General features: G+C 48.1%; 1 protein-coding gene and 1 long non-coding RNA gene across 2 annotated transcripts in view; both read left to right on the plus strand.

Moving 5' to 3' along the window:
- The first annotated feature begins 8,319 nt into the window (after positions 1-8,319).
- The window catches only part of LOC146076061 (phospholipid scramblase 3-like), a 125,452-nt gene continuing 111,531 nt past the window's right edge, over positions 8,320-22,240 (plus strand). Inside the window, exons 1-2 of the mRNA XM_083185880.1 lie at positions 8,320-8,403; positions 15,815-15,868. Of these exons, the coding sequence (XP_083042006.1) occupies positions 15,821-15,868 (48 nt within the window). The 5' untranslated portion in view covers positions 8,320-8,403; positions 15,815-15,820. The remainder of the gene's footprint in view (positions 8,404-15,814; positions 15,869-22,240) is intronic.
- On the plus strand, positions 15,883-19,459 carry LOC146076062 (uncharacterized). Its single transcript, XR_014473685.1, has 5 exons — positions 15,883-17,200; positions 17,363-17,733; positions 17,832-17,897; positions 18,866-18,970; positions 19,260-19,459. It is a non-coding gene; the product is annotated as an uncharacterized LOC146076062 (long non-coding RNA).

Raw genomic sequence — 22,240 nt, forward strand, 5'->3', positions numbered from 1 at the left:
GTGCTGTGTTATGGCTATGTTATGTCGGTGCCGTGGTATGGCTATGTTATGTCGGTGCTGTATTATGGCTATGTTATGTCGGTGCCGTGGTATGGCTATGTTATGCTGGTGCTGTGTTATGGCTATGTTATGTCGGTGCTGTGTTATGGCTATGTTATGTCGGTGCTGTGTTATGGCTATGTTATGTCGGTGCTGTATTATGGTTATGTTATGTTGGTGCTGTGTTATGGCTATGTTATTTTGGTGCTGTGTGTTTATGTTGGTGCTGTGTGTTGGCTATGTTATGTTGGTGCTGTGTATTGGCTATGTTATGTTGGTGCTGTGTTGGCTATGTTATGTCGGTGCTGTATTATGGTTATGTTATGTCGGTGCTGTGTTATGGCTATGTTATGCTGGTGCTGTGTTATGGCTATGTTATGTCGGTGCCGTGGTATGGCTATGTTATGTCGGTGCTGTGTTATGGCTATGTTCGGTCTGTGCTGTGTTATGGCCATGTTATGTCGGTGCTGTGTTATGGCTAAGTTATGCTGGTGCTGTGTTATGGCTATGTTATGCCGGTGCTGTGTTATGGCTATGTTATGTCGGTGCCGTGGTATGGCTATGTACGTCGGTGCTGTGTTATGGCTATGTTATGTCGGTGCTGTATTATGGTTATGTTATGTAGGTGCTGTGTTATGGCTATGTTATGTTGGTGCTGTGTGTTTATGTTGGTGCTGTGTGTTGGCTATGTTATGTTGGTGCTGTGTATTGGCTATGTTATGTTGGTGCTGTGTTGGCTATGTTATGTCGGTGCTGTATTATGGTTATGTTATGTCGGTGCTGTGTTATGGCTATGTTATGCTGGTGCTGTGTTATGGCTATGTTATGTCGGTGCCGTGGTATGGCTATGTTATGTCGGTGCTGTATTATGGTTATGTTATGTCGGTGCTGTGTTATGGCTATGTTATGCTGGTGCTGTGTTATGGCTATGTTATGTCGGTGCCGTGGTATGGCTATGTTATATCGGTGCTGTGTTATGGCTATGTTCGGTCTGTGCTGTGTTATGGCTATGTTATGCCGGTGCTGTGTTATGGCTATGTTATGTCGGTGCCGTGGTATGGCTATGTTATGTCGGTGCTGTGTGTTTATGTCGGTGCTGTGTTATGGCTATGTTATGTCGGTGCCGTGGTATGGCTATGTTATGTCGGTGCTGTGTTATGGCTATGTTATGTCGGTGCCGTGGTATGGCTATGTTATGTCGGTGCTGTATTATGGCTATGTTATGTCGGTGCCGTGGTATGGCTATGTTATGCTGGTGCTGTGTTATGGCTATGTTATGTCGGTGCTGTGTTATGGCTATGTTATGTCGGTGCTGTGTTATGGCTATGTTATGTCGGTGCTGTATTATGGTTATGTTATGTTGGTGCTGTGTTATGGCTATGTTATGTTGGTGCTGTGTGTTTATGTTGGTGCTGTGTGTTGGCTATGTTATGTTGGTGCTGTGTATTGGCTATGTTATGTCGGTGCTGTGTTGGCTATGTTATGTCGGTGCTGTATTATGGTTATGTTATGTCGGTGCTGTGTTATGGCTATGTTATGCTGGTGCTGTGTTATGGCTATGTTATGTCGGTGCCGTGGTATGGCTATGTTATGTCGGTGCTGTGTTATGGCTATGTTCGGTCTGTGCTGTGTTATGGCCATGTTATGTCGGTGCTGTGTTATGGCTAAGTTATGCTGGTGCTGTGTTATGGCTATGTTATGCCGGTGCTGTGTTATGGCTATGTTATGTCGGTGCCGTGGTATGGCTATGTTATGTCGGTGCTGTGTTATGGCTATGTTATGTCGGTGCTGTATTATGGTTATGTTATGTTGGTGCTGTGTTATGGCTATGTTATGTTGGTGCTGTGTGTTTATGTTGGTGCTGTGTGTTGGCTATGTTATGTTGGTGCTGTGTATTGGCTATGTTATGTTGGTGCTGTGTTGGCTATGTTATGTCGGTGCTGTATTATGGTTATGTTATGTCGGTGCTGTGTTATGGCTATGTTATGCTGGTGCTGTGTTATGGCTATGTTATGTCGGTGCCGTGGTATGGCTATGTTATGTCGGTGCTGTATTATGGTTATGTTATGTCGGTGCTGTGTTATGGCTATGTTATGCTGGTGCTGTGTTATGTCTATGTTATGTCGGTGCCGTGGTATGGCTATGTTATATCGGTGCTGTATTATGGCTATGTTCGGTCTGTGCTGTGTTATGGCTATGTTATGCCGGTGCTGTGTTATGGCTATGTTATGTCGGTGCCGTGGTATGGCTATGTTATGTCGGTGCTGTGTTATGGCTATGTTATGTCAGTGCTGTGTTATAGAGACAGAGATGTTGTCACTCGCACAGGACCCTCATCTCATGTGAGGAAAAGTTTGAACCCCCCCCCCCCCCAAGAAAAAAAATATTTGACAGTTTATTAACTTACAGAATTGCACAACACTTTTGTTGGTAATCTGCTCAATCAGAGGTCTGTCACTCAGGTGCCAAAAGGGAGGGGCAATTCTGTCTAGGAAAAAAACATTTGGTATCCCAATTGCACACTGAGTGAAACATAACTACATAATTATTATGCTGCTTTCCCACTGCAGACACGTTTTAAGTACTGGTATTTTTAAACGGTATTTAAAACGGTATTAGCATTCCCACTGCAGCAGATTACCATTTTAAATACCGTTTAAGTACCATTCCCATTGCAGTGAACCATTTAAAATGTAAAGAGTGCCTACCCCCCAAGTGTAAAGAGTGCCTACCCCCCAAGTGTAAAGAGTGCCTAATCCCTCCCCCCCAAGTGTAAAGAGAGCCTAACCCCCCCAAGTGTAAAGAGTGCCAACCCCCCCCAAGTGTAAAGAGTGCCTAACCCCCCCCCAGTGTAAAGAGTGCCTACCCCCCAAGTGTAAAGAGTGCCTAACCCCCCCCCCCCAAGTGTAAAGAGTGCCTAACCCCCTGTGCCCCCATCTCCCCTCCCTTTGTACTGACCTGCACGGGGATCCAGGCCGGGGATGCAGGGCAGTGGGGAGGCAGCGGGGGTCCATACGGGGTCCAGGCAGTCCCTGTGCCTGATGAGAACTAGTAGTTCCCACTTTGCACATGTGTCATGAGTGCGGAGCATAATAATGAGCCGCTCATTACATATGCGCAAAGTGGGAACTACTAGTTCTCATCAGGCACTGGGACTGCCTGGAGTTTAAATACCGTTTAAAAGGCATTCTCACTGCCTCTAATGCTGCATTCCCGCTGCCTCTAATGCTGCATTCCCGCTGCCTCTAATGCTGCATTCCCGCCACCTCTAATGCTGCATTCCCGCCGCCTCTAATGCTACACTCCCGCCGCCTCTAATGCTGCATTCCCAATGCCTCTAATGCTGCACTCCCGCCGCCTCTAATGCTGCATTCCCAATGCCTCTAATGCTGCATTCCCACTGCCTCTAATGCTGCATTCCCGCTGCCTCTAATGCTGCATTCCCGCTGCCTCTAATGCTGCATTCCCGCTGCCTCTAATGCTGCATTCCCGCTGCCTCTAATGCTGCATTCCCGCTGCCTCTAATGCTGCATTCCCGCTGCCTCTAATGCTGCATTCCCGCTGCCTCTAATGCTGCATTCCCGCTGCCTCTAATGCTGCATTCCCATCAGTGTGCAATTGGGATACCAAATGTTGTATTCCTAACCAGAATTACCCCTCCCTTTTGGCACCTGAGTGACATCACCTCTGATTGAGCAGCTTACCAACAAAAGTGTTGTGCAGTTGAGAGAGGCATAGATGGGTCAGCATTAGGAGGGATTGCTGACACCTGAGTGCCATTGGAGAAGCCAGGGGTAGCTCCAGGTTAGCTGGCTCTCAAAGTGCGTACACACGGGGGGGAGATATATTGCTAGCAATATATGGCTGAGCAATATATTGCCCAGTGTCTCCTTTTCATCAGCGACTAGAGATGGTCGCTGATGAAAAGGAACCTCTGCACCTTTTCCTCTGCAGAGGAAATTAGCTGGTCGCAGGAGCAAGCTCCTGCGACCAGCGATTGCAATGGGGCAGAAAACTGGAGCGCGCCCCCAGGCGATTTATCGCCGGGGCACACTTCCATCACTGGCAATATGGTCGCCTCCGACTATATTCCCAGCGATTTTAGCCCTTATTGCCCCCGTGTGTACACGGCATTAGATGTAGTAAGCCACGGGTGTCAAACAAAAGGCCCGCGGGCCAAATCCGGCCCGACAGACCTCGTCATGTGGCCCGCGCAGCCGCCGCCAGCCTTCACCTTTTATTCTCTTTTTTGAGATCTTATTTTTTCCTATCACATTCTATATATTTTGTATTATTTTAAGGTACTCTTTACTTATCACGGCGGGCATCGCATGCACTAAAAAAACGGGTGCGATGCGACCGACGCGATGCCCGCGATTTCCCATAGGGAACAATGTTAAATGTCTCAATTGACCCGATTTTCCTGTTCAATGCCTCAATGGACCCGATTTTTCCATAGGAAACAATGTTAAATGGCCCACAGAGGACAAATAGGCACCCTGAAGTGTGAAATGGCCCCCACAATTGTTAACGCCACCCCACGATCAACGTGAACCCGAAGCGTGGCGAGCGCAGCGAGCCCGTGAGGGGCGGCGGTACGCGTCCTCCGACCTTTTCATACCCCCACTATCCAGGTCGGCGTGGAGTTGAGAATAGAATAGTGTGGCGAGCGCACGCAGGTAAACGCGTCCCTTCGCGGGCTTCACAGGCATCCACGTCCCCTCGCGGGGCTCGCTGCGCTCGCCACGCTTCGGTTGACGGTTAATCGGTAACCCCCTAACATACCCAAACCACCAGCCTGCCACCCTCTACCCCCTTACACCCCCACACCTCCAGCCTGCCACCCTCTACCCCCTAACACACCCACACCACCAGCCTGCAACCCTCGACCCCCCAACATACCCACACCACCAGCCTGCCAACCTCTACCCCCTAACATACCCAAACCACCAGCCTGCCACCCTCTACCCCCTAACACCCCCACACTTCCAGCCTGCCACACTCTACCCCATAACACCCCAGAACCTCCAGCCTGCCACCCTCTACCCCCTAACACACCCCCACACCACCAGCCTGCCACTCTCTACCCCCTAACACACCACCACACCTCCAGCCAGCCACACTCTACCCCCTAACAAAGCCCCAGCCTGCCACCCTCTACCCCCTAACACCCCCACACCACCATGCTGTCACCCTCTACCCCCACACACCACCAGCCTGCCAACCTCTACCCCCTAACACACCCCCACACCTCCATCCTGCCACCCTCTACCCCCTAACACACCCACACCACCAGCCTGCCACCCTATACCCACACACACCACCAGCCTGCCACCCTCTACCCCCTAACAAAGCCCTACCCTGTACCCCCTATCACCCCCACACCTCCAGCCTGCCACCCTCTACCCCTAACACCCCCCACACCTCCACACCTCCAGCCTGCCACCCTCTACCCTCCAACACCACCAGCCTGCCACCCTCTACCCTCCAACACCACCAGCCTGCCACCCTCTACCCCCTAACACCCCCACACCTCCAGCTGCCACTCTCTACCCATAACACACCCACACCACCAGCCTGACACCCTCTACCCCCTAAAACACCCACACCACCAGCCTTCCACCCTCTACCCCCTAACACACCACATACCACCAGCTTGCCACCCTCTAACCCCTAACAGACCCCCACACCACCAGCCTGCCACCCTCTACCCCCTAACACACCCCCACACCTCCTGGCTTCCACCCTCTACCCCATAACACATCCACACCACCTGCCTGCCAGCCTCTTCCCCTAACACACCCACAGCACCAGCCTGTCACCCTCTACCCCCTAACATACCCAAACCACCAGCCTGCCACCCTCTACCCCCTAACACCCCCACACCTCCAGCCTGCCACACTCTACCCCATAACACCCCAAAACCTCCAGCCTGCCACCCTCTACCCCCTAACACACCCCCACACCACCAGCCTGCCACTCTCTACCCCCTAACACACCCCCGCACCTCCAGCCTGCCACACTCTACCCCCTAACAAAGCCCCAGCCTGCCACCCTCTACCCCCTAACATCCCCACACCTCCAGCCTGCCAACCTCTACCCCCTAACACACCCACACCACCATGCTGTCACCCTCTACCCCCACACACCACCAGCCTGCCACCCTCTACCCCCTAACACACCCCCACACCTCCAGCCTGCCACCCTCAACCCCCTAACACACCCACACCACCAGCCTGCCACCCTCTACCCATACACACCACCAGCCTGCCACCCTCTACCCCCTAACAAAGCCCCACCCTGTACCCCCTATCACCCCCACACCTCCAGCCTGCCACCCTCTACCCCTAACACACCCCCACACCTCCAGCCTGCCACCCTCTACCCTCCAACATCACCAGCCTGCCACCCTCTACCCTCCAACACCACCAGCCTGCCACCCTCTACCCCCTAACACCCCCACACCTTCAGCCTGCCACTCTCTACCCCATAACACACCCACACCACCAGCCTGCCACCCTATACCCCCTAAAACACCCACACCACCAGCCTTCCACCCTCTACCCCCTAACACACCACATACCACGAGCCTGCCACCCTCTAACCATTAACAGACCCCCACACCACCAGCCTGCCACCCTCTACCCCCTAACACACCCCCACACCTCCTGGCTTCCACCCTCTACCCCATAACACATCCACACCACCAGCCTGCCACCCTCTACCCCCTAACACACCCCCACACCTCCAGCCTGCCACCCTCTACCCCATAACACCCCCACACCTCCAGCCTGCCAGACTCTACCCCCTAACACACCCACACCACCAGCCTGTCACCCTCTACCACCTAACACGCCCACACCACCAGCCTGTCACCCTCTACCCCCTAACACACCCACACCACCAGCCTGCTACCCTCCAACACCACCAGCCTGCCACCCTCTACCCCCTAACACCCCCACACCTCCAGCCTGCCACTCTCTACCCCATAACACACACACACCACCAGCCTGCCAGCCTCTACCCCTAACACACCCACACCACCAGCCTGCCACTCTCTACCCCATAACACACCCACACCACCAGGCTGCCACCCTCTACCCCCTAAAACACCCACACCACCAGCCTTCCACCCTCTACCCCCTAACACACCACATACCACCAGCCTGCCACCCTCTACCCCATAACACCCCCAAACCTCCAGCCTGCCAGCCTTTACCCCTAACACACCCACACCACCAGCCTGCCACCCTCTACCCCCTAACACACCCCCACACCTCCAGCCTGCCACCCTCTACCCCATAACACCCCCACACCTCCAGCCTGCCAGACTCTACCCCCTAACACACCCACACCACCAGCCTGTCACCCTCTACCCCCTTACACACCCACACCACCAGCCTGTCACCCTCTACCACCTAACACGCCCACACCACCAGCCTGTCACCCTCTACCCCCTAACACACCCACACCACCAGCCTGTCACCCTCTACCACCTAACACACCCACACCACCAGCCTGTCACCCTCTTCCCCCTAACACACCCACACCACCAGCCTGTCACCCTCTACCCCCTAACACACCCACACCACCAGCCTGCCACCCTCTACCCCCTAACACACCCACACCACCATCCTGTCACCCTCTTCCCCCTAACACACCCACACCACCAGCCTGTCACCCTCTACCCCCTAACACACCCACACCACCAGCCTGTCACCCTCTACCCCCTAACACACCCACACCACCAGCCTGTCACCCTCTACCCCCTAACACACCCACACCCCGAGCCTGTCACCATCTATCCCCTAACACACCCACACCACCAGCCTGTCACCCTCTACCCCCTAACACACCCACACCCCGAGCCTGTCACCATCTATCCCCTAACACACCCACACCACCATCATGTCACCCTCTAGCCCCTAACACACCCACACAACCAGCCTGTCACCCTCTATCCCCTAACACACCCACACCACCAGCCTGTCACCCTCTTCCCCCTAACACACCCACACCCCAAGCCTGTCACCCTCTAGCCCCTAACCTACTAACATTCCACCGTTGACTTCACCAAAAATGACAGGAGAGCGCCAGTCTCGTGTTCTGTCCTGTAACAGAAACTTACAGTTTATTGCAGAATCTTGTGACATCTATACCAGCGACGGATAAATCTTTCATAAACGTTGTATTACATCACAGTTGGCAATACTGAGATTCCGCATCCTGACACTTCCCAGATGCACTGTGATATGATTATCATTTCCTGCTATGTGTAACCCTCCAACTGCGGGAGACAGCGACAGGCAAGAGAGACAGCGACAGGAAGGAGAGACAGCGACAGGCAGGAGAGAGCAAAAAGTAGTATGTAGTAGTGTATGTACTGGGATGTGTGTGTGTGTGTGTGTATCTCTTTTTTCCTTGAAAACGGGGCGCACGGGACCCCGAAACGTCGGTATAGGGATGTCTGATGTAATTGAGTAAAAATTCTTTACTTCTATCCACGCTGACCAGTCTCCGTTTTTGTGCTGCAGCACACCCCACCTGCTTGCTATATATATATATATATATATATATATATATATATATATATATATATATATATATATATATATATATATATATGGCATGGTGTAGTAGTGGGTGCACTGGACTGTGTATATATATGGCATGGTGTAGTAGTGGCTGTACTGGGCTGTGTGTGTATATGGCATGGTGTAGTAGTGTATGTACTGGGCTGTGTGTGTATATATGGCATGGTGTAGTAGTGTATGTACTGGGCTGTGTGTGTGTATATGACATGGTGTAGTAGTGTATGTACTGGGCTGTGTGTATATATAGCATGGTGTAGTAGTGTCTGTACAGGGCTGTGTGTATATATGGCATGGTGTAGTAGTGTATGTACTGGGCTGTGTGTATATCTGGCATGGTGTAGTAGTGTATGTACTGGGCTGTGTGTATATATGGCATGGTGTAGTAGTGTCTGTACTGGGCTGTGTGTGTGTATATATGGCATGGTGTAGTAGTGTCTGTACTGGGCTGTGTGTATATAAGGCATGGTGTAGTAGTGTATGTACTGGTCTGTGTGTATATATGGCATGGTGTAGCAGTGTCTGTACTGGGCTGTGTATGTATATATGGCATGGTGCAGTAGTGTATGTACTGGGCTGTGTGTATATATGGCATGGTGTAGTAGTGTATGTACTGGGCTGTGTGTGTATATGACATGGTGCAGTACTGTATGTACTGGGCTGTGTGTGTATATATGGCATGGTGTAGTAGTGTCTGTACTGGGCTGTGTGTGTGTATATGGCATGGTGTAGTAGTGTCTGTACTGGGCTGTGTATATATATGGCATGGTGTAGTAGTGGCTGTACTGGGCTGTGTGTGTATATGGCATGGTGTAGTAGTGTATGTACTGGGCTGTGTGTGTATATATGGCATGGTGTAGTAGTGTATGTACTGGGCTGTGTGTGTGTATATGACATGGTGTAGTAGTGTATGTACTGGGCTGTGTGTATATATAGCATGGTGTAGTAGTGTCTGTACAGGGCTGTGTGTATATATGGCATGGTGTAGTAGTGTATGTACTAGGCTGTGTGTATATCTGGCATGGTGTAGTAGTGTATGTACTGGGCTGTGTGTATATATGGCATGGTGTAGTAGTGTCTGTACTGGGCTGTGTGTGTGTATATATGGCATGGTGTAGTAGTGTCTGTACTGGGCTGTGTGTATATAAGGCATGGTGTAGTAGTGTATGTACTGGTCTGTGTGTATATATGGCATGGTGTAGCAGTGTCTGTACTGGGCTGTGTATGTATATATGGCATGGTGCAGTAGTGTATGTACTGGGCTGTGTGTATATATGGCATGGTGTAGTAGTGTATGTACTGGGCTGTGTGTGTATATGACATGGTGCAGTACTGTATGTACTGGGCTGTGTGTATATATGGCATGGTGTAGTAGTGTCTGTACTGGGCTGTGTGTGTATATATGGCATGGTGTAGTAGTGTATGTACTGGGCTGTATGTGTATATATGGCATGGTGTAGTAGTGTCTGTACTGGGCTGTGTGTATATATGGCATGGTGTAGCAGTGTCTGTACTGGGCTGTGTATATATATATGGCATGGTGTAGTAGTGTATGTACTGGGCTGTGTGTATATATGGCATGGTATAGTAGTGTATGTACTGGGCTGTGTGTATATATGGCATGGTGTAGTAGTGTCTGTACTGGGCTGTGTGTGTATATATGGCATGGTGTAGTAGTGTCTGTACTGGGCTGTGTGTATATGGCATGGTGTAGTAGTGTCTGTACTGGGCTGTGTGTGTATATGGCATGGTGTAGTAGTGTATGTACTGGGCTGTGTGTGTATATATGACATGGTGAAGTAGTGTATGTACTGGGCTGTGTGTGTATATGGCATGGTGTAGTAGTGTCTGTACTGGTCTGTGTGTATATATGGCATGGTGTAGTAGTGTATGTACTGGGCTGTGTGTGTATATATGACATGGTGTGGTAGTGTATGTACTGGGCTGTGTGTGTATATGGCATGGTGTAGTAGTGTCTGTACTGGGCTGTGTGTGTATATGGCATGGTGTAGTAGTGTATGTACTGGGCTGTGTGTGTATATATGACATGGTGTGGTAGTGTATGTACTGGGCTGTGTGTGTATATGGCATGGTGTAGTAGTGTATGTACTGGGCTGTGTGTGTATATATGGCATGGTGTAGTAGTGTCTGTACTGGGATGTGTGTATATATGGCATGGTGTAGTAGTGTATGTACTGGGCTGTGTGTGTATATGACATGGTGCAGTACTGTATGTACTGGGCTGTGTGTATATATGGCATGGTGTAGTAGTGTCTGTACTGGGCTGTGTGTGTATATATGGCATGGTGTAGTAGTGTATGTACTGGGCTGTATGTGTATATATGGCATGGTGTAGTAGTGTCTGTACTGGGCTGTGTGTATATATGGCATGGTGTAGCAGTGTCTGTACTGGGCTGTGTATATATATATGGCATGGTGTAGTAGTGTATGTACTGGGCTGTGTGTATATATGGCATGGTATAGTAGTGTATGTACTGGGCTGTGTGTATATATGGCATGGTGTAGTAGTGTCTGTACTGGGCTGTGTGTGTATATATGGCATGGTATAGTAGTGTCTGTACTGGGCTGTGTGTGTATATATGGCATGGTGTAGTAGTGTCTGTACTGGGCTGTGTGTATATGGCATGGTGTAGTAGTGTCTGTACTGGGCTGTGTGTGTATATGGCATGGTGTAGTAGTGTATGTACTGGGCTGTGTGTGTATATATGACATGGTGAAGTAGTGTATGTACTGGGCTGTGTGTGTATATGGCATGGTGTAGTAGTGTCTGTACTGGTCTGTGTGTATATATGGCATGGTGTAGTAGTGTATGTACTGGGCTGTGTGTGTATATATGACATGGTGTGGTAGTGTATGTACTGGGCTGTGTGTGTATATGGCATGGTGTAGTAGTGTCTGTACTGGGCTGTGTGTGTATATGGCATGGTGTAGTAGTGTATGTACTGGGCTGTGTGTGTATATATGACATGGTGTGGTAGTGTATGTACTGGGCTGTGTGTGTATATGGCATGGTGTAGTAGTGTATGTACTGGGCTGTGTGTGTATATATGGCATGGTGTAGTAGTGTCTGTACTGGGATGTGTGTATATATGGCATGGTGTAGTAGTGTATGTACTGGGCTGTGTGTGTGTGTGTGTGTATATGGCATGGTGTAGTAGTGTCTGTACTGGGCTGTGTGTATATGGCATGGTGTAGTAGTGTCTGTACTGGGCTGTGTGTGTATATGGCATGGTGTAGTAGTGTCTGTACTGGGCTGTGTGTGTATATGGCATGGTGTAGTAGTGTATGTACTGGGCTGTGTGTGTATATATGACATGGTGTGGTAGTGTATGTACTGGGCTGTGTGTGTGTGTGTGTGTGTGTATATGGCATGGTGTAGTAGTGTCTGTACTGGGATGTGTGTATATATGGCAAGGTGTAGTAGTGTATGTACTGGGCTGTGTGTGTATGTGTATATGGCATGGTGTAGTAGTGTCTGTACTGGGCTGTGTGTATATGGCATGGTGTAGTAGTGTATGTACTGGGCTGTGTGTGTGTATATGACATGGTGTAGTAGTGTATGTACTGGGCTGTGTATATATATATATATATATATATATATATATATATAGCATGGTGTAGTAGTGTGTATGTACTGGGCTGTGTGTATATATGGCATGGTGTAGTAGTGTCTGTACTGGGCTGTGTGTATATATGGCATGGTGTAGTAGTGTCTGTACTGGGCTGTGTGTATATATGGCATGGTGTAGTAGTGTCTGTACTGGGCTGTGTGTACATATGGCATGGTGTAGTAGTGTATGTACTGGGCTGTGTGTATATATGGCATGGTGTAGTAGTGTATGTACTGGGCTGTGTGTGTATATATGGCATGGTATAGTAGTGTATGTACTGGGCTGTGTATATATGGAATGGTGTAGTAGTGTCTGTACTGGGCTGTGTGTGTATATATGGCATGGTGTAGTAGTGTATGTACTGGGCTGTGTGTATATATGCATACCTCCCAACTTTTGATCTGAAGAAATAGGGACACTCGCGCGGCGAAGCCGCGCAAGCGTCCGAACAGGGGGCGGGGTGTATGCAAATGAGGTTTATGCTAATTAGCCGCGACCTCATTTTCATACAAGAATAGACGCTGTGCGCATGCGCACAGCGTCTATTCTACTAGATTGGGGGGGTCTCCCAACTGCCACCCCCGCAGCGGGACAATGCCTGCCGCGGGTGGGACAGCGGGACAGGACCCGAAAATCGGGACTGTCCCTCTAAAATCGTGACAGTTGGGAGGTATGTATATGGCATGGTGTAGTAGTGTATGTACTGGGCTGTGTGTGTATGGCATGGTGTAGTAGTGTCTGTACTGGGCTGTGTATGTATATATGGCATGGTGTAGTAGTGTCTGTACTGGGCTGTGTGTATATATGGCATGGTGTAGAAGTGTATGTACTGGGCTGTGTGTGTATATATGACATGGTGTTGTAGTGTATGTACTGGGCTGTGTGTATATATGGCATGGTGTAGTAGTGTATGTACTGGGCTGTGTGTATATATGGCATGGTGTAGTAGTGTATGTACTGGGCTGTGTGTGTATATATGACATGGTGTGGTAGTGTATGTACTGGGCTGTGTGTGTATATGGCACGGTGTAGTAGTGTACAGTATGTACTGGGCTGTGTGTATATATGGCATGGTGCAGTAGTGTCTGTACTGGGCTGTGTGTGTATATATGGCATGGTGTAGTAGTGTATGTACTGGGCTGTGTGTGTATATATGGCATGGTGTAGTAGTGTATGTACTGGGCTGTGTGTGTATATGGCATGGTGTAGTAGTGTCTGTACTGGGCTGTGTGTATATGACATGGTGTAGTAGTGTATGTACTGGGCTGTGTGTATATGGCATGGTGTAGTAGTGTATGTACTGGGCTCTGTGTGTGTATATATGGCATGGTGTGGTAGTGTCTGTACTGGGCTGTGTGTGTATATAGCATGGTGTAGTAGTGTATGTACTGGGCTGTGTGTGTATATGGCATGGTGTAGTAGTGTATGTACTGGGCTGTGTGTGTATATGACATGATGTAGTAGTGTTTGTACTGGGCTGTGTGTGTATATATGGAATGGTGTAGTAGTGTCTGTACTGGGCTGTGTGTGTGTGTATATGGCATGGTGTAGTGGTGTATGTACTGGGCTGTGTGTATATATGGCATGGTGTAGTAGTGTCTGTACTGGGCTGTGTGTGTATATGGCATGGTGTAGTAGTTTATGTACTGGGCTCTGTGTGTGTGTATATATGGCATGGTGTGGTAGTGTCTGTACTGGGCTGTGTGTATATATGACATGGTGTAGTAGTGTCTGTACTGGGCTGTGTGTGTATATGGCTTGGTGTTGTAGTGTATGTACTGGGCTCTGTGTGTGTGTGTATATATGGCATGGTGTAGTAGTGTCTGTACTGGGCTGTGTGTATATATATGGCATGGTGTGGTAGTGTCTGTAGTGGGCTGTGTGTGTATATATGGCATGGTGTGGTACTGTATGTACTGGGCTGTGTATATGGCATGGTGTAGAAGTGTCTGTTCTGGGCTGTGTGTGTATATATGGCATGGTGTAGTAGTGTATGTACTGGGCTGTGTGTGTAAATATGGCATGGTGTAGTAGTGTATGTACTGGACTGTGTGTATTTGGCATGGTGTAGTAGTGTATGTACTGGGCTGCGTGTGTATATGGCATGGTATAGTAGTGTATGTACTGGGCTGTGAATATGGCATGGTGTAGTAGTGTATGTACTGGGCTGTGTATATGGCATGGTGTAGTAATGTATGTACTGGGCTGTGTGTGTATATGGCATGGTGTAGTAGTGTATGTACTGGGCTGTGTGTGTATATATGGCATGGTGTAGTAGTGTATGTACTGGGCTGTGTGTATATATGGCATGGTGTAGTAGTGTTTGTACTGGGCTGTGTGTGTATATATGGCATGGTGTAGTAGTGTCTGTACTGGGCTGTGTGTATATGGCATGGTGTAGTAGTGTATGTACTGGGCTGTGTGTATATATGGCATGGTGTAGTAGTGTCTGTACTGGGCTGTGTGTATATATGGCATGGTGTAGTAGTGTATGTACTGGGCTGTGTGTGTGTATATGGCATGGTGTAGTAGTGTATGTACTGGGCTGTGTGTGTATATATGGCATGGTGTAGTAGTGTATGTACTGGGCTGTGTGTGTATATGGCATGGTGTAGTAGTGTCTGTACTGGGCTGTGTGTGTATATGGCATGGTGTAGTAGTGTATGTACTGGGCTGTGTGTATATATGGCATGGTGTAGTAGTGTCTGTACTGGGCTGTGTGTATATATGGCATGGTGTAGTAGTGTCTATACTGGGCTGTGTGTGTATATATGGCATGGTGTAGTAGTGTCAGTACTGGGCTGTGTGTGTATATATGGCATGGTGTAGTAGTGTCAGTACTGGGCTGTGTGTGTATATATGGCATGGTGTAGTAGTGTCAGTACTGGGCTGTGTGTGTATATATGGCATGGGGTAGTAGTGTCTGTACTGGGATGTGTGTATATATGGCATGGTGTAGTAGTGTATGTACTGGGCTGTGTGTGTATATATGGCACGGTGTAGTAGTGTCTGTACTGGGCTGTGTGTGTATATATGGCATGGTGTAGTAGTGTATGTACTGGGCTGTGTGTATATATGGCATGGTGTAGTAGTGTATGTACTGGGCTGTGTGTATATATGGCATGGTGTAGTAGTGTCTGTACTGGGCTGTGTGTGTATATATGGCATGGTGTAGTAGTGTCTGTACTGGGCTGTATGTATATATGGCACGGTGTAGTAATGTATGTACTGGGCTGTGTGTATATATGGCATGGTGTAGTAGTGTATGTACTGGGCTGTGTGTGTATATATGGCATGTTGTAGTAGTGTATGTACTGGGCTGTGTGTATATATGGCATGGTGTAGTAGTGTCTGTACTGGGCTGTGTGTGTGTATATATGGCATGGTGTAGTAGTGTATGTACTGGGCTGTGTGTGTATATATGGCATGGTGTAGTAGTGTCTGTACTGGGCTGTATGTATATATGGCACGGTGTAGTAATGTATGTACTGGGCTGTGTGTATATATGGCATTGTGTAGTAGTGTCTATAGTAACATATCTATGTGTTGCAGGTAACCATGCAGAGATATCCAGTTACACCTCCAGGTTTGGAGTATTTGGTTCAGGTGAGACGGTCTGTATAAAGGTATTGTATGTGTGAGTGATGCTCTGCACAGTACAGGATTTATATCTGCAGATATCATACCGGGGATTCGGTTTGAAATACCTATTGACTGACTGACGGTGAAAATACCAACATTTAAAATCCCGACAAGGTCAAAATACAGACATATAGGGTGACATTCTATGGGATGAGATTTGTGTTTTTTTGGCGAATATTAGTAAAAAAAAAGGCGACATCGCATTTTTCCTTAAAATCTAATATTTAATAGGATGCACTAAGGGACGGATATCGCATATTATGTGCAATAACGCATGCGGACCAAAAGTGTGAGAAAAAATCGCATTTTTATCGCATCCAGATGTTTTCGTACAGAAAAGTATAGAAATCACTTATTTAATGCGATGCGTTTTCGCAAATCGCACTTTTAAGGTGTCGCACTTTTTTAAGACCAGGTTCTGTTGGGCGATTTGGCCCAGAACTCACTTTGGTCAAGTGCACAAATGGTTAATTTCAGCACAGGTGCCCTCAATTTCACTCAGAAACACCCCTACATAAACCCCAACATCATTAAGGACACCTGTGAGGGTTTGAGACATGGAGATTTTGCAGAGTGGTTTGGAGTTGCTTATCTGTGATGTGGCCCATTTGGAGGAGCTGCGCAGGAGGGAGGAAGCTGCACACCAGATCCAGGTAGCCCCCCGACTTCTGCGTACCCCACATATGTATCGTGCTCGGCTGTACCTGGACTCCCTCTCGGATCAACAGGTTGTGGGGATGTTTAGGCTGAACCGCAATAACCTGTTGGACTTATATGAACAGGTGAGAGATGATTTGAACCCTTTTGGGGGAGGCAACTATGCAGTGTCTGAGCTGCAGAAATTAATGTGTACCCTCTACTATTTGGCCACAGGCTCCACTCAGTCTGTGACCTCATGGTCCTTGGGGGTATCACAGCCCACTTTCTCTAAGCATTTTACTCAAGTGTTACTTGCTTTAAAGAAGTTGTGGCGGACATACATCAGATTCCCCAGTTCTGAGTTGGAGTGGCAGGACCACAAGGTGGCTTTCTATAGACTCTCAGCATTCCCTCGCGTGCTGGGAGCTATAGACTGCACACACATTGGGATTAGGGCACCGCACGTGCGGGGATATGTCTATGTCAATAGGCGTGGGTGGCACTCTTTGAACGTTCAGGTGGTATGTGATGCTCATCTCAAAATCCTGAGTGTTGTTGCAGGCTTTCCTGGGAACTGCCATGACGCCTATATTCTGAGGCACTCAGCCCTCTGGAACCGATTTACCCAACAACAAATGCCAGAGGGCTGGCTACTTGGTAAGTACATTTTTACATATTACCCTGTCTGTCCTTATTTGTACCTGCTCAAATGTGTGTGTTTCCAGTTTCACAAGCATATTGCTCTTGTCCCAGTGTCTCCTGTTTGCACAATGCACATACATTACCATATAAGGCAATCACTTCCTATCTGTGTTTTAGGTGACTCAGGATATGGGTGTGTTTCCTGGCTCATGACACCATTGTGCTCCCCAATGGCCCTGCACAGCACCGGTATAATGAAGCCCATATTGCAACCCGCAATGTGGTGGAGCGCACATTTGGCGTATTGAAAAGTAGATTCCGGTGTTTTGACCGGTCATCGGGTACACTGCTTTACCACCCTGCCAAAGTAGTGATGATCGTCCAGGCTTGCTGCATGCTGCATAACATAGCCCTGTCCCAACCTGCCTATGTGGAGGAGGAACATGCAGCAGTCGTGCAGGAAGCCCAACCTACCACACCTCGGGTAGTGAGGGGTACGCAGAGGGGGAATCTGGTGCGCACACACATCATCAGCCGATACTTTTCTGGTAAGCACATGTGCCCTGTATTCCAACATGTACCTTTGCTGTAAGTGTACTCATAAACAAATTATTTACCAATACCATCTGTTTCCACCCACATTTAGCCTAATACACAGAGCCCAACGGATGCTGCTGGTGGTGCTGACCTATCCCTTGCTGTAATCAACCTTGTAAGTACATTTGTAACATGTATGAATTAATTTTGCTCTAAAACATGGCTCACCTGGTGTTGTGGAACTACACGTGCCAGCATGCCCTGACACACTATAACCATTACAGTCCAAACAATGAGTGCCAGAGCTTGCTGGAATATGTAGTTCCACAACCTTTGACGGGCCAGGAGTTACCCAACACTACTTTTCAGCAATCCCATTGTCATATACCATTACACTATGTCATATTTCACACAACAATTGTTTTAAAAATAATACACAGACAAAATGGTATGCGGTTAGACATTTTTACTGCAGTATAGTATGTCATAAACAACCTGCATTTTTGTCACTCAAATATTCGAACTGTCGGGGGATGTAACAAGATGTATTGCATATTAGATGCAAACTAAAAATGTATCAAAAATATGAATTATTTTCTCCCACCATCAGGCCACCCTAAACCACTTCTTGAAGCTGCACCCAGGCCACCCCGGGTCCTAATACTCCGACGGGGTGGGGAAGTGGGGGAGCCACTTATTGGGGTGCTAGATACACTACTGAGAGTTGATGCTGCGCCACCTCCGACATTGCCTTCCAGCTGCTCGATTTGGGCCTGCATACCTATTAAGGCATTGGTCTGCGCTGTGCATGATTGGCTTAGTGCAGCTATACTTTGCGCAAGGCTGCCAATATGGCTATTCTGTTCCCTTACAGCAGAAGTAAGATCTGCAAAACGGGTGTCAATGCTATTAGCAATGCGCACATGAGTGTGACGCATGTACCCCTGGATGTTCCCTATTTGCAGGCTTTGGGAGGCCATAAATTCTATTTGTTTCTCCTTGAAATTTACCAAGGAGTTAGCTACTTGTGAAGCAGAAGTTGCTGTATGGGGTGTGTTTGTGGGTGGGGGTGGGTTGGGAGTCACCCCACTTGGGGGAAGATCACTCTGTGATGCCGTCTGTATTTCCTCCTCTGCCGCAAAGGTCTCCACGGGTTCGAGAATGATGTCCATTTCGTCCAACATCATCATAGAGGAATCTGTTGGTTGTGTTTCTAGTTGTACAGTACCTGTGGATACAGATGAAGAGGTAAGTACTGATGCATATATAGGCCATTCTCTCTTCAGTACTGTTTTAGAAAGGGCTTGAGATGCTGGACGCACATACCTAGGGGTGTTATGTACTTACACATGTACCCCGATACTGCATGTAACATTGACATTAATAATAAGTGAGATGGCTATTGTCAGATTACATTCATTCCCGTTGCAATGTAGCAGCAGGAGATGAATGTAGTGTGAGATATTTTTGATGTGATATGGGTGTGTGTACTGTATGTGTAATGGCGTGTTTTTTGTTCCTTTACCTGCTTCCACAGATTCTGCACCAACGGGCCTTCTTTTCTGTGATGCGTGAGCACTTCAGGACGGACAATCTGTGAAAGGAAAGATGGGCAGCCATTATGTACCTTGCAATGGATAAGCATTTATGCCAAATATGCATTGAAATTACATTACTGGACAATACTTCCTATGGTTAAGGACTACATTATTAAGTCCCCACATTATGGGGGAAATTTACTAAAGGAAATTTGTAAAAAATAGGTGTATTTGTATCCAGAAATACACTTATTTTTGACATTTACTATCCCGAAAATACGGGAATTCGTATTCGTATTGATAGCACATCAATACGACTACGAATTGCCGTATTTTCGGGATAGTAAATTTCAAAAATAAGTGTATTTTTGGATACAAATACACCTATTTTTTTTACAAATTTCCTTTAGTAAATTTCCCCCTATTTGACATATGTTTTTCACCTGAATTTTTTGTTAGATTATTATTAAACTATTTGACACATTATAACTGGTGGATAATCTGTGGTATGTAGGCACGGCAGCTAAACCACCAGTACACCAATGTTTTTTGGGCCACATACATGTTAAGCTGCTAGAAATAATGTTAAAGTGTTGATCAATATCAGCAGTTGTGGAACTACAAGGCCCAGCATTATGACCAATTTGAAAGTAGGAGCAGGCAATTTATTGTGCTTGACCTTGCTGGGCTATGTAGTTCCACAGCAGCACTTTACTTAGCATAACAATACAAGTGAACATTACAGTTTGAAAACATTGCCATGTATGTTTAAGATTGCATGTGGTCACACTTACCAGCTCTGGATGGCGTTGGCGGCCTATCGGTATCCGCGACATGCATGCCAGGCAGGACCTCAGGGGGTATGATTCTTTTGAGCTTGACCTCATAGGACGTGTAGCAGACAGTGGTGGGGCTTCCTCTGCCAGTCTTGGTGGCCTCCTCCAACCCCATGGCCATTTTACTTTTGAGCTGTCTCTTGATGTCATTGAATCTCTTCTTGACATTTCTGACCAGTCGCTTGTGCTGACTTACAGCGTTCACCGCCTGGGTGATGTCCTTCCACATAGCCCTTTTCCGCTGTGCAGTGGTCTTGTGGTGACTTTTCCCCAGTAACCGGTCAAACACGGGTATGATAGCCCGGACAAGCGCAGCATTATCCTCGTGGGAGAATCTTACCTTTCGGCCACTTTTTGTGCGGCCAGCTTCTACCTCCTCCTCCTCATTTTCTACTTCAGCCATGTACCCCTCCTCCTCCATGCCAGTGTCTTCCTCCTCCTCACCTCCATCTTCCTCCACCTCTGACATGTGGCCATCCTGCAGCTGCTCTGGGGTATGAAATAGCTCCTGGGTATAGGATGGGGATGCCAGCGGATCCTCCACCTCCTCCTGCTGGGGCTGGTCCGCCAGGGCCTGGTCTGGGGCTGGCCTTGCTGTGGCCATGCTGCCTGCCACACTGCTGCCACTCCCTGTAATGGAGGACGACCTCAGCAGTCCTCTGCTGCCTCTCCCACTTGGCTGGCTGCTGCCACTGCCTCCTCTGCCACTTCTCCCTCTGCCACTGCTCCCTCTGCCACTGCTCCCTCTGCCACTGCTCCCTCTTCCTCTGCTCCCTCTTCCTCTGCTTCCTCTTCCTCTGCTCCCTCTGCCACTGCTCCCTCTGCCACTGCTCCCTCTGCCACTGCTTCCTCTGCCACTGCTCACTCTGCCACTGCTCACTCTGCCACTGCTCACTCTGCCACCAACACCTCTTCCTCTGCTCACACTGCCACTGCTCCTCTCCATGCTCCTTACTTCCTATCAAAGAGTGAAATGGCGCCAGTGCCAGAGCCGAATTTCCCATTAGGCACGTGAGGCACCGGCCTAGGGGCGGCACATGTTTGGGGGCGGCACTTGGATGCCTGTGATAGTACTGTCAGCCCAAAATGTACCAATAACTGCAAAATATCCACTGTACTGTACTATATTCCATCTTAAATAGAGTAAAAATGGATAGGACATGCAGATACTGCTCCTATAAACTGTCCTACTTAGTAAACATTATTGTTGTGCCTAGGGGCGCCCTCATCCCTAAATCCGCCCCTGGCCAGTGCCCCTTTATATAGGGGGTGTGATGCATAATGGAGGGGACAGAGGTGGGCCAATAGGTTAGGGGGTTCTTAGTCATGCGGAGACAGTCTTGTAAATCGCACTCCGGTTGGTCCAAAACTCGCACATGACCGACGGAAGAAATCACACTTTTTTGTGTCATAAAATCGCACTTTTCAGCCTCCAAATCGCATCCCATTAAATATGCGAATTATTACCAAAAAATGTGATTTCAAAAAGTGCGAAGAGCGGCGATGTGGTGCGAGATAAAAAAATGCGCATTTATCTCATCCCATAGAATGTCACCCATAGAATGTAGACAGATGAAAAAATAGCAGCCGCTTGCATCGCTCGCAATGCTTCGGATGGTGTTGGTGATAATAGTGGTGGTATTGATGGTAGTGGTGTTGGTGAAAGTGATGGTGATGTTGGTGGTAATAGTGGTGGTGAGAATAGTTAGGATGATAATGCTCCTGGTAATAGTGGTGGTGATAATAGTGGTGGTGATGATTTTGGTGATAATAGTGTTGGTAATGATGAATCAATAGAAACCATCAGACCAGGGTTCCCTTGCAATGTATGTGACTTAGTTTATTTTTCAGGATACAGACATCCGAGCATCTAGCTACAAGGTGCTGTCAGATGATGGTGAAGTCCTAGTCCCCCCTAGTTACCGCCAGTAACCGCTAACTAAGGGCACATTCAGAAAAGGGGTTTTACATATAAGGGATTACTCTAACTATTCATACAGTATATGGATGACAAGTCTTCTGCACGTTTCTCCTTTCTCCAGTCTGCTGAGGTAATAGGTTTCCACTGTTGTAACGCAATGTATACTGTGTTATCTTTAGTCCGTCATAGGTTAGTCTTTGACAGGAATAGAATAGTCCTTTGA

The sequence above is a fragment of the Crinia signifera genome, chromosome 4 (genome assembly GCF_055691185.1).
Source record: "Crinia signifera chromosome 4, ASM5569118v1, whole genome shotgun sequence".
In the NCBI taxonomy this organism is placed as follows: Eukaryota; Metazoa; Chordata; class Amphibia; order Anura; family Myobatrachidae; genus Crinia; species Crinia signifera.